Below are 13,702 nucleotides of genomic sequence, written 5' to 3' on the forward strand. Positions count from 1 at the left end.
GGTTTTGGCGGAAGCACTTGGAAGGTGATCATTTGTTTATATAAAGCATATTCATTTACATTTTTTTGAAAATGATCGATCGTTTCTCTAGATAAGACCCTTATTCCTCATCTTATATTGTTTAAAGCCCTTTGAAGCTGCACTGAAACTGTAATTTTGACTTTCAACCGTTTGGAGGCCACTGAAGTCCACTAGAAGGAGAAAAATCCTGGAATGTTTTCATCAAAAACCTTAATTTCTTTTCAACTGAAGAAAGAAGGACATGAATATCTTGGATGACATGGGGGTGAGTAAATTACCAGGAAAATTTTATATGAAAGTGGACTAATCCTTTAATAGATACAAATATAAATCCTGATGACAGTGTGTCCAATGCTTCAAAGAAAGGATCTCGCTGTAAAACCCATTCCTCGTCTGGTTCTTCAAAAGCTTCAAGCACTGCATCTGCTCGTCTCAAAGCTAAAGCTGAAAAGGCAGCCCTTTTGCAATCTGTCACCACTTTAAAGAAACGCCATGTTCTTGAGGCCAAAGAGGAAGATCTCCAAAGGCAAAAGGAGAAACTGCAGAGAGAAAAGGAACAATTACAAATGGAATCATTATTAGCAGCTGCTACTGCAAAATTATCTGTGCTGGAATCAAGTGTTGAGGGAATAAATGAGGAAGAGGATCCTATGAATGCATATTATATGAAGCATGTAAAATTCAACAATCTCTTCTCTTCCCTGTCATTATCTTACGCAGGTAATGCAGTAACACAGTGAAGCTTTCGTGTTTACGTCTGAATGCCGGCTCGGTATTGGCCAAAGCTGATCACGTGATCAGCACGACGCATGCGTGTGACGCTGACGCAGGAGCCGGCCAATAATGAGTCGGCGTTCTGGCGTAGAACCTGGAAGCGCTGGACGTAAACAACGTATGAGAATGACACAGAAGAGAAGAGATTGTTGAATAAAGTGGTTATTTTTGTTTTGTTTTTGCGCACAAAAAGTATTCTCGTCTCTTCATAACATTAAGGTTGAACCACTGCAGTCACATGACTGTTTTAACGATGTCTTTAGTACCTTTCTGGACCTTGAAAGTGTTGATTATATTGATGTCTATGGACGAGTCATATACCTCTCGGATTTCATCAACAATATCTTAATTTGTGTTCTGAAAATGAACGAAGGATCCTGTTTCTGGTCCCAGTCGCCATCCGCTTTCAGAAACAGGTTTGGAAAATAAATGAATGTTTGCGCCACTGAGACCTGTTGATTCATCCACTGAACCGCTGGTTAATGTTTAATACCGTCATGTTACGAAATTATGTGACCGCATGTCATGACATGGATATGGCACATCCTCAGTGACCTCATCCATTTGGAAAACATCAGGAATTTGTGTGCTTTCGTCAATCATTGATTGATGACTAACGGTGATCCATTTAACATCCCCCACAGGGAACGGACCAGTCCAATCAAAGAAGAAAAGAAGGAGAGGATGGAGGACAGCCAATCACGTGCCAGCCCTGAGAGATTTATCTGCTGGGGTGAAAGTTCAGGAGAGGGTGATCATCGACAAACAGGTGAACTGAAGCTGAAAATTTAGCTTTGATCACAGAAATAAATTATAATTTACTATATATTCACATAGAAAACAGCTGTTTTTAAATAGTAATAATATTTCACGATTTTTACTGTATTTTTGATCAAATAAACACAGCTTTTGTAAGCAGAAGACACTTCTTTAAAAAACAATCTTACCAACCCCAAACTTTTGACATACATTTGCTACTTTGTTCACCTCCCAAAAACACAAACCCTCCAGCGGAGCAGCTTTACTTGAAAAGCCGTGATTGTATTGACCTTCTGACTGTGAAGAGTGAGTGTTCAGCGCAGACACACAGGTTCTGGCAGTTTGCTGAGCTCACGTCCCTCAGCTCCGGCTCCTCGTCATGCCAAAACAAGCGATTAACTGAGCCTCCCGACAGAGCTGGGTGTGTTACTCGCTTCCTGCAGCTGTCTAGACACTCGTTGGAGAATTAGACGTCTGCTGATGCTCAGACTTACCCCAGCATCTTCTTGAGCGCTGATCTTTCAGAGCAGCTGCTCAGGGGATTCTGGGACAAACGGTAGAGAAGACATAAATTCAGAATTAACCATTTATACATTCTTGATAAATGTCCCTGGACAAAAAAAGAAAAGTTTTGTTCATCAAAATTAGTTCATGAAACTAGTAACCAAGGTCATGTGGCCAAATAAAAATAATATTAATCAAATATTTCATAGTCTAAAATGTTTCACAATTATCTTCCAGTTCAATAAATTCTTAGTCTCGCACTCTAAAGCTTATTCTGTCAAAAAATGGCCCAATTAGACATTGATGGACACATAAATAGTTTATGAAAGTGGTTCTCAACCAGGGGACGGAGCCTAGTCTGGGGCCTCCAGTATTATATTATTAATACAATTCATTTTAATATTATTATTAATAAATGAAAATATAATCTAATAATTTCCTTTTAGATTTTTCCCCGCTCTATAACTATTATTTCGGTTTGTTTCCTTGTTTCTATTTATAAAAATATATATCATATATATATATATATATATATATATATATATATATATATATATATATGATATGTTATTTATAAAAGATATTTTTATAATTAAAAAAATAATAATTATATATTTTTAATAGTAATATTTAATTATATAAATATTTATATAAGTATCATAAATATTATTAATATTTTATATTCATTAAAATAATTATTGAATTTATATAAAATAAGTTTTTATATTAAAATATTTTTAATATACAAATATTTTATATATTAAAATATATATGTAATATATATTTTAAAATATAATTTATTCCTGTGATCTAAGCTGAATTTTCAGTCTTCAGTGTCACATGATCCTTCAGAAATCATTCTAATAAGCTGATTTGTTATGAATATTGGAAACAGTTGTGCTGCTTAATATTTTTTTATAACCTGTGATACTTTTTTCAGGATTCATTAATGAATAAGAAGTTAAAAAAGAACAGCATTTATTCAAAATAGAAATCTTTTCTAACAATATAAAGTCTTTACTATCACTTTTTATCAATTTAACACATCCGTCCTGAATAAAAGTATTAATTTCTTTCAAAAAAAAAAAGAACAGTAGTGTATATTGTTACAAAAGATTTTGTATCCCGACTCCCGGAAGTTGAGTTTCGGTCGCACGATCTGGTTAGAGTTCGTGATTTTCAGTACTGACCGGTTTTGTAGTACGCAACCTGAGACTAAACAAATCATGACTAATAAAATCTAATCCTGCCCTACATTGTTTCCTTCTGACTAGTTACCATTGTAAAGACATTGCTTTGTTAAAGGATTAGTTCACTTTCATATAAAAATTTGCTGATAATTTACTCACCCCCACGTCATCCAAGATGTTCAGTCTTTCATTCTTCAGTCGAAAAGAAATTAAGGTTTTTGATGAAAACATTCCAGGATTATTCTCCATATAGTGGACTTCACTGGGGTTCAAACGGTTGTACAGTTTCAGTGCAGCTTTAAACAATACCAGACGAGGAATAAGGGTCTTATCTAGCGAAACGATCGGTCATTTTCTAAAAAAAATGTAAATGTATATGCTTTATATAAACAAATGATCGCCTTCCAAGTGCTTCCGCCAAAACCGTACTTCCGTATTCTTCAAAAAGCTTACGCTGAATGTCCTACGCCTTCCCTATTCTACTTACGGAACGAACGCAGTGCCAGTTAAATTTTTTCCGTAAGTACGGTTTTGGCGGAAGCACTTGGTAGGCGATCATTTGTTTATATAAAGCATATACATTTAAATTTTTTTTTTAAAATGACCGATCGTTTCTCTAGATAAGACCCTTATTCCTCGTCTGGGATCGTTTAAAGCTGCACTGAAACTGACATTTGGACCTTCAACTGTTTGGAGTCCAGTGAAGTCCACTATATGGAGAATAATCCTGGAATGTTTTCATCAAAAACCTTCATTTCTTTTCGGCTGAAGAAAGAAAGACGTGAACATCTTGGATGGCATGGGGGTGAGTAAATTATCAGGAAAATGTTATATGAAAGTGAACTAAACCTTTAATGTGTTCAATTTCATTCCATGTTGTCTTTAAACTTTTCTTCCAGTGAAGCATGATTTATAACTGTTTCTCATTGCAGAATTAGCTCTAAACCTACAAACCGGTTATACGGTTCTACAAAGCCCAGACTTTGAGGACACGTCTGAACGCCGCAGCTCTTTGGAAAAGTTCCCACTGCCTAAATACAATAAGGTCAGTCAAGATACTGAAATTTGATTTCAGTTTAAGTTAAAACTACTTGACTGTTTGTAAAGGATTTCAGTGTGTTTCTCTCAGTTTCTCTCTGGAGATCAAGCATGTGGGGATCTGGAGATAAAGATGGCGGCGTGGCGACGAAATATCGACTCTGAAGGGCTCTATCGCTTCGGGAATGAGTTCACACCGTTTCGGGCTATGGAGATACCAGTTAGTCTGTCTTTTCTGAGATGTTTAGCATGACTTTGTTTTATAAATGGTTTGGATGGGAAAGTTGTCTTGGCACACATGTGCTGGTTGTGTGATGTCATGAAAAGGTCAATGAAGGTTATGCACAGATATTTTAACCTGAACTTTTATTGTTTTGAATTATGACAGTGGTTCTGAACCTGGGGCCAGAAACCACTTTGAGGCCTCCAATATTAATACAATTTATTTTAATATTATTATTAATAAATTAAAATAATCTGTAACACTTTAGTTTGGGGTCCAATTCTCACTATTAACCAGTTAGCATGCATATTACTAGGATATTGGCTGTTTATAAAGCACATATTAATGCCTTATTCTGCATGACCATATTCTACATCCCATAATCAATAAACTTAACAACTACCTTACTATTAATAAGCTGCAATTAGGGGTTATTATTGAGGCAAAAGTCGTAGTTAATAATGAGAATTGGACCCTGAACTAAAGTTTGACCAAATAATCTACAGTAACTAAAAAAATAACAAGAATAAGTTTAGCAGAAATAATAGTAGAAAAAATCTTTTAAATACCTTATACTTTATATAGGCAGAAAGGATGAGAACAATGTCCAAGTATAAATTAATAAAGATCATGTCCAAGTTTAATAAACTTTTTAATAAACCAAAATGTCAGTAGATGTATATGAGGAGTGGAAACTGTTCATAATCTTGTTTTCATTAAAAATAACAAATTCAAAATGGTGGATAAAGCTAAAGTAATAAAATCATTCGAAATTAAGAAATTCAAATGTAACAAATTCAAGATTTAAAACAAATAAATGTAACAATTCGAAAATACAAATGGAATACAATATAATATTAAATAAAATATAATCATTTAAAATTAGTTATTAACAATAAGAAATTTGTTCACCTGTCATTAGAACAAACACACACACAAAATGAAAAAAAGAAATATATATATATATATATATATATATATATATATATATTAGGGATGCATAATATATCGGCCACCATATCGGTATCAGCCAATATATGTTCATTTTTAATGTTATTGTTATCAGCCCGATAAGAAAATTTGGCTCATAAATTAAAGCTGATAAATAATGGAATATTTCCTTCAGCTGAGACACTTCAGATGCACACTGATCGCCATGATGGTGTTAAATTGCTTGAAATATGATTGAAATCACTTCAAAAAGGAAAATACAGTTAAGTGCAACATATGCAGTGCAAGTCTGTCATATAGACTACATAAAATGTGACCCTGGACCACAAAACCAGTCATAAGTCACATGGGTATGTTTGTAGCAATAGCCAACAATACATTGTATGGTTCAAAATTATCGATTTTTCTTTTATGCCAAAAATCATTAGGATATTAAGTAAAGATCATGTTCAATGAAGATATTTTGTTAATTTCCTACCGTAAATATATCAAAAATGTATATTTGTGAGTGGATATGCTTTGCTAAGGACTTTATTTGGACAACTCTAAAGGTGATTTTCTCAATATTTTGATTTTTTTGCACCCTCAGATTCCAGATTTTCAAATAGTTGTATCTCGGCAAAATATTGCCCTATCCTAAGCTTATTTATTCAGCTTTCAGATGATATATAAATCTCAATTTCAAAAAAATGACCTTTATGACTGGTTTTGTGGTCCAGGGTCACATATTATAATGAAAACATTATGATTATGTGCTTGGGACATGGCTTTTTGTTTTTGTAATCAGGCTCTCAAAAATTAAAATTTTGGATTTAGATTTATCTGGCTTTCAAATATAAACAATTATCAGTATTGGCCAAAATTTTCATATCAGCGCATCCCTTATATATATACATCTTGAACATTGTGGGGGGGGGGGGGGGGGGGGGGGGGGGGGGGGGGGGGGGGGGGTTAAATAATTAAAGGATTAAAAGGGATTTAAGGGAATGAAGAAGAAAAAAGAACGGTAAAATAAGTTCTAGGTCTAATTAAAGCCTATAGTTGTGAAGTAGTCAAATGTAAAAAAACGTCTCGTCACATTTAGTTATGAATGACATCATTCAGTAGTTTGCGTCACTGTATGTTGCTGTTGTCGTTAAACATATCAAACAGTCAAATATTAAATGTTTAGCTACTTATATCTTACCACGCACGCACCTAACTAGACGCGCCACAATAAAAGGAATCTTTTCCATGTTAATCAGAGTTTTTGTCCGCGACGGCGACACGCCATGATTCTATTTTAGAAACGTTTTCTATTTTTCTGCGACGTCGTGGCTGGAACAACAACACAGAGTATGGCAATGATAATCTCAGGTACTGTTTGTGCTTTATTTAATGTTAAAAGCGTCTAATGTGAGTTTGAATATCATTTTGTGTTTCTTTTATAGTCGTATTAAAAGCAACAATGAACGATTCACCTCAGATCTTAAAAATAAATTAAAGGAAGCAAGAACGTTCAAACTGTCAACTCGTTGTGAACAGACAAGTGCATTATATGACAAAGATTGTTTCAGTAACTCAGTATTTAAAAATTGGCCATGATGACACAAACACACCTGTAGCTACTGACTGAAAGGTCTGCAAAACCAGCGGACGAGAAAAACAAAGACAACACCCTGTGTTTTATATCTCTGTGTCATGAGAACAGTTTGTTGTGTGTTTGTTGCCATGAAGGCCTCAACACACTGAAGTTTTGCTTGGCTAGCGAAGCCTCTGGTGAGCTGGAATGAGAAGGCTCGAATGTGTTTTTTTTCTGTAAAATTTTCAAGCGAGCGCCTAGCTGGAAGTGAAATGAAAAATGAAGAGTGAATCACAGAGGAGTTGCTGGTGAGGATGTGCCAGGATGGGCTACTGACTGTAACGGCACGTTTAGGGGAGCGAGGAACTGTTATGGCAACCACAACACAGAAGCCAGACACATTTCAGTGTCTCCACCACAGTGGAAAAAAGAGCTTTAAGCATTTAAAGAGAAGCAGTTGACTGTGTTTATTTGCATATTCACCATGAGAACTTTGACTGTAATTACAGATCAAATACCTTTAACTCATTCTAGGAGATCAGTGAGATAGATGTACCTGTGAAGACCTGGAAACTGAAGACGCGGCAGAGTTCCTCCAGAGGAACAGAAGTGAGCTCTCGGATATTCTCCTCTGAAGGTGCCGGGGATTATCAAACACTGGAGGACTAGACAGTGGGTGTGATGGAGGTACAGGTTGTATTTTTTGACACAGGTCAGTGCCTATACACTGATTTACAGCGTTTGGCACAGAAATGGCACAGAAATCAGTGACTTTTGTATCATATTTCTTCAGTCAAATCAATGATTGTATACACTATGTTTTATTTATTGGAATATTTTTGAAATTTTACATTGTATGTGGCCTTGGCTGTTGCATTGATTTCCATTTGAAGCTTTAATTTTCTGTACATGAAACTGTAATTTTAGCAATAAAATCACTATTATTGTTGCTCATACTTAGGGTTAGACGTTTCTGTGCGAGTGTGTGTGCGTTTGAGTGGGAGAGAGAGAGGGAGAAAAAACATGGAAATAATAAAATCTTCTACTGGTCTTCACGTGATATGAATTTGCAGGTCAGAGTTCAGCAAACTTGAACTTTGGATCGAAGCGAAATGCAAAACTTTTCGCGTGAGCTTGCGTTTCCGGTCTGACGCATTCACATGCGTATGGATGGAAGTCTCATTTCAGAGGCTGCGTCCTTCGGAGGTCGCATTTGAAGGCTGCATACATCATCAAGGATGCGTCTGATGCTAAGGCAGAAGCTGGCCAATAATGAGTCAGCATTCTGACGTAGAACCTGGAAGCACTGCGTTCACTATATCAACTGCGTAAGGATAATGACAGGGAAGAATTTGTTGAATAAAGTTATTTTTGTTTTGTTTTTGCGCACAAAAAGTATTCTCGTCTCTTCGTGACATTAAGGTTGAACCACTGCAGTCACATGACTGTTTTAACGATGTCTTAGTACCTTTCTGGACCTTGAAAGTGTTGATTATATTGCTGTCTATGAACGAGTCATATACCTCTCGGATTTCATCAAAAATATCTTCATTTGTGTTCTGAAAATGAAAAATCGAAATAAAATGTTGAGAATAAAATCATTAAATTTCGAGAAAAAAGTCGTGTTTCGAGAAAAAAACTTGTTAAATTTCAACATTTTATTTAGACTTTTTTTCTCAAAATTTGAAAAAAAATTTCTCAAAATGTGACTTTACTCTCAATGAGTTTAATCTCGACATTTTATTTAGACTTTTTTCTCACAATTTAACGAGTTTTTTCTTGAAACACAATGACTTTATTCTCAATGAGTTTAATCTCAACATTTTATTTAGACTTTTTTTCTCAAAATTTAACGAGTTTTTTCTTGAAACACAATGACTTTATTCTCAAAATTTAATGCGTTTATTCTCAACATTTTATTTCGATTTTTTTCCTCTAAATTTATCAAGTTTTTTCTCGAAACACGACAACTTTATTCTCAAAATGTAATGATTATTCTCTACATTTTATTTAGATTTTTTTCTTGAAATTTAACGAGGTTTTTTTTAACGAGAATGACTAATCTCCAGATTTTATTTTTTTATTATTACTTGGCCCTAATCCTCTTCCATATCTTCTAGTCGACTAATGTTTAGTCGAATATTTAGGGGCAGCCACCCATAACACCCTACCAAGCGAACTGTGATCACAAACACAGACTGTCTCCAGCGCTGTGGCCTTAGGATGTCCATACGTACCAATTACCAGCCTGTGATTGAACTCGCTGAAAGTACATTTAGACCGTCGCTGCTGTCCAGACCTCATAGAGGAATGTGTCCACCGGGTGAAAGAAACTTGTGACCACTCCAACCAAAATATATGCTTCCCTGGACACAAACTCTAGGCCACAAGACCCTTTCAAATCCAAAAAATGATCCCAAACACACCTCAAATCATTTTAAAAACTGCAAAAATTCATAATTTGTGGCATTTTAATCCAATTTAAACAGTTGTTATGGTCCATAAGACAAGGTATTGAAACATCGTTCCCTCTAGATCTTATAAAGTCACACATAATGAGTCGTTCAGTTCATGAAATATCACGAGCACAATCAGCAGTGCTTCACAGTCCTTACGTGCACCTGCACCTCCGCCAGCGGATCGTTCATCACCTGAACATGAGCACAACTCTGCGCCGTGATTTATTAGTTGTTCCATCTATCCATTCAAGAAGAACTGGACAACCGTACGCACAAATTTCTGCATGACGCTGAAACATGACAACCTGCTAAAGCTCTCGTCTGGGAATGCAGAAACTCCCTCTCATCGAGGAATGCATTGGTCTGATAGGAAGACAAGTGAGAAGTGAGTACAAATGATGTGGTGTGTAAAGTTCCTCTGGTCATGGATACTGTGTGCATGAATATTTCTGTCTCTTTTTTTGACTATAGGAAACTTTCTTCACAGCTTCTCACTGAGATTTCCCAAAGGCCAGCTTTTGACATGCTGTTATGTAATTTAGTTGAAAGAGTTCCTGGAAGCTTTGGACGCTGCTCTGCATGAATAATCCAAGACAGATAACGAAGAGTACGAGTAAACAAAGTGCAAAGCTTTAGAGGACTAAGGAAACAACCTTGTAAATCTTCAAGCATCAGTGAAACTTCAAATCAGGCAGAAAATATGTAATATGAGTGTTCCCAAACCGAACCCAACAGCATGAAATAAACTCCACACATCCGAACGTCACAATACAGAGCTGGTTGATGAAATTACTCAAGCAATACCCAGAAACCCACACTCCAAATGCTGGCGTTTGGTCAACATTGAGGTCAACTTGTAGTAGTAATGTTACCCAAATACATGTTTCCCTCTTCGCGTTTCGAGACATCAACAACAGCTGCAAAAACACATGGACTGCATTTCAAAATAGCAATGGATTATGGACTGGAGTGTTGGGAAAGACCTGTGTTTTTGTCTTCTTCTTTTTTTTTTACAGTGTCCTTGTTACACATTGTTACTATAGAAATAACACTAAATTCTACATAATAACATGCAACTAACCCTAAACCCTACCCTAATCTCAACCCAAACCCTATAGTAAGTACATGTTGTTAATTAAAAGTACTCCATACTTAACCCTCTGGTGCTCTGCGGTCACTTTTGACTCAAAAATTTTCTGTTTTGAATTGTTAAAAATCACAGCTTCATCGGAATGGTACGAAACTTGGTGACTTTTATGGCCTTTGGAATGTGAACACACAAAAAAATGAGAGCATGATTCGAGCAAGTGGTCGTAAAAAAAATAGTCACACTCGTGTTCTTCGGTCAAAAATGACCGACAATAGGAAATGAACGGGAAATCGACAAAAACACAAAAATTCTCAGAATGCTGAAAAAAAAGTACACAGCAGTAAAGGGGTGACACTCTAAAACATCAAGAGTGTGATTTAGACACACTTTGAGAATGTCTAAATATATATTCATGTCCTCAACCTAAAAAAAATTAAGTAAATATGTCCAAAAACAACTAGGGAATTCACAAGCCTCTCCATAGAGAGCTGTACAGGTATCTAGTGGTTACACCATGGTATTACACATTTTTCTTTCTATACTCTCACTAGATGGCGCTAATCTGCCTTCAAAAAAAATTATTTTAAAGGCCTAGACCAGGGGTCTGCAATTAAGTTTGGCATCGGGCCAAAAACAATTTTTGCCACTAGATGGCGGGCCAGAACATAGTCAAAGGATAATTTAAGAAGACACTGTTACAGTGTCTTTTGTAACTGGTAAGCTGTTACTCTGTTAAATCCTGTCGTAGGACAGTCACTGGATAAACTAATGTAACCTGGCAAGTATCGTCATTCACCAACTTGCAACACAGACCGCCTTGCTAAAACACACATATGTGGGAGATGCAGAATGGATAAAAATAACTTGAATAAGCCTATTAATGGCATGTTTGAGTCATGCTCTTAAGGAACTGTTTTATTTCCTCTTTCCATATTGTCAATAATAGGTGTAATTTGCTTGTTACACAATGGTTCCTAACTTATTGTAATAATTATTTGACGTAGCCTACTTTTACACTCAGAATTATTCCTCGGCATCCTCACGTATTAAACTGCATTTAAATTGTTTGCGTGATGGAGGTACACTTATATTAAATTAACATTTATTGTCTGATTTTTAATTTCCAACCTATTTTGGGTTCATTTTAAGCCAGACGTATAGTAATTTAAAAAAAATAGTTGGGTTAAATAAAACTGCCCAGCACATTGGGTAAACATTTAACCCAACCACTGGGTTTAAATCAACCCAATCGCCGTGTTAAATCAACCCAATTGCTGGGTTAAAACAACCCAGTCGCAGGGTTAAAACAACCCAATTGCTGGGTTAAATCAACCCAGTCTCTGGGTTAAAACAACCCAAACGTAGGGTTAAAACAACCCAATCGCAGGGTTAAATCAACCCCGTCACCGGGTTAAATTAACCCAGTCGCAGGGTTAAGACAACCCAATCGCAGGGTTAAAACAACCCAATCGCTGGGTTAAATCAACCCAGTCGCAGGGTAAAGACAACCCAATCGCAGGGTTAAAACAACCCAATCGCTGGGTTAAATCAACCCAGTCGCAGGGTTAAAACAACCCAATGGCAGGGTTAAAACAACCCAATCGCAGGGTTAAAACATCCCAATCTCAAGGTTAAATCAACCCAGTCGCTGGGTTAACACAACCCAATCGCAGGGTTAAATCAACCCCGTCACCGGGTTAAATCAACCCAATGGCAGGGTTAAAACAACCCAATCGCAGGGTTAAAACAACCCAATCGCAGGGTTAAATCAACCCCGTCACCGGGTTAAATTAACCCAGTCGCAGGGTTAAGACAACCCAATCGCAGGGTTAAAACAACCCAATCGCTGGGTTAAATCAACCCAGTCGCAGGGTAAAGACAACCCAATCGCAGGGTTAAAACAACCCAATCGCTGGGTTAAATCAACCCAGTCGCAGGGTTAAAACAACCTAATGGCAGGGTTAAAACAACCCAATCGCAGGGTTAAAACATCCCAATCTCAAGGTTAAATCAACCCAGTCGCTGGGTTAACACAACCCAATCGCAGGGTTAAATCAACCCCGTCACCGGGTTAAATCAACCCAATGGCAGGGTTAAAACAACCCAATCGCAGGGTTAAAACAACCCAATCGCAGGGTTAAAACAACCCAGTCGCAGGGTTAACACAACCCAATCGCATGGTTAAATCAACTCAATTGCAGGGTTAAAACAACCCAATCGCTTGGTTAAATCAACCCAGTCGCAGGGTTAAAACAACCCAATTGCTGGGTTAAATCAACCCAGTCTCTGGGTTAAAACAACCCAAACGTAGGGTTAAAACAACCCAAACGTAGGGTTAAAACAACCCAATCGCAGGGTTAAATCAACCCCGTCACCGGGTTAAATTAACCCAGTCGCAGGGTTAAGACAACCCAATCGCAGGGTTAAAACAACCCAATCGCTGGGTTAAATCAACCCAGTCGCAGGGTTAAGACAACCCAATCGCAGGGTTAAAACATCCCAATCTCAAGGTTAAATCAACCCAGTCGCTGGGTTAACACAACCCAATCGCAGGGTTAAATCAACCCCGTCACCGGGTTAAATCAACCCAATGGCAGGGTTAAAACAACCCAATCGCAGGGTTAAAACATCCCAATCTCAGGGTTAAAACAACCCAGTCGCAGGGTTAACACAACCCAATCGCATGGTTAAATCAACTCAATTGCAGGGTTAAAACAACCCAATCGCTTGGTTAAATCAACCCAGTCGCAGGGTTAAAACAACCCAATCGCAGGGTTAAATCAACCCCGTCACCGGGTTAAATTAACCCAGTCGCAGGGTTAAGACAACCCAATCGCAGGGTTAAAACAACCCAATCGCTGGGTTAAATCAACCCAGTCGCAGGGTTAAAACAACCCAATCGCAGGGTTAAAACATCCCAATCTCAAGGTTAAATCAACCCAGTCGCTGGGTTAACACAACCCAATCGCAGGGTTAAATCAACCCCGTCACCGGGTTAAATCAACCCAATGGCAGGGTTAAAACAACCCAATCGCAGGGTTAAAACAACCCAATCGCAGGGTTAAAACATCCCAATCTCAGGGTTAAAACAACCCAGTCGCAGGGTTAACACAACCCAATCGCATGGTTAAA

The 13,702-nt window shown here is 37.2% G+C and overlaps 1 protein-coding gene across 2 annotated transcripts in view; it reads left to right on the forward strand.

Annotated features, from left to right (window-relative positions):
• Positions 1-7,975, forward strand: part of LOC127523606 (WD repeat-containing protein on Y chromosome) — a 29,378-nt gene extending 21,403 nt beyond the window's left edge. Inside the window, exons 17-20 of one of the 2 annotated variants that reach the window (XM_051914515.1) lie at positions 1,440-1,564; positions 4,181-4,293; positions 4,378-4,506; positions 7,556-7,975. In XM_051914515.1, the coding sequence (XP_051770475.1) occupies positions 1,440-1,564; positions 4,181-4,293; positions 4,378-4,506; positions 7,556-7,690 (502 nt within the window). In that variant the 3' untranslated portion in view covers positions 7,691-7,975. Of the gene's footprint in view, positions 1-1,439; positions 1,565-4,180; positions 4,294-4,377; positions 4,507-7,271 lie in introns of both variants that reach the window. The other variant, XM_051914514.1, reaches the window with a different exon arrangement.
• Positions 7,976-13,702: the final 5,727 nt, after the last annotated feature.

This window comes from Ctenopharyngodon idella, chromosome 12, assembly GCF_019924925.1.
Source record: "Ctenopharyngodon idella isolate HZGC_01 chromosome 12, HZGC01, whole genome shotgun sequence".
In the NCBI taxonomy this organism is placed as follows: Eukaryota; Metazoa; Chordata; class Actinopteri; order Cypriniformes; family Xenocyprididae; genus Ctenopharyngodon; species Ctenopharyngodon idella.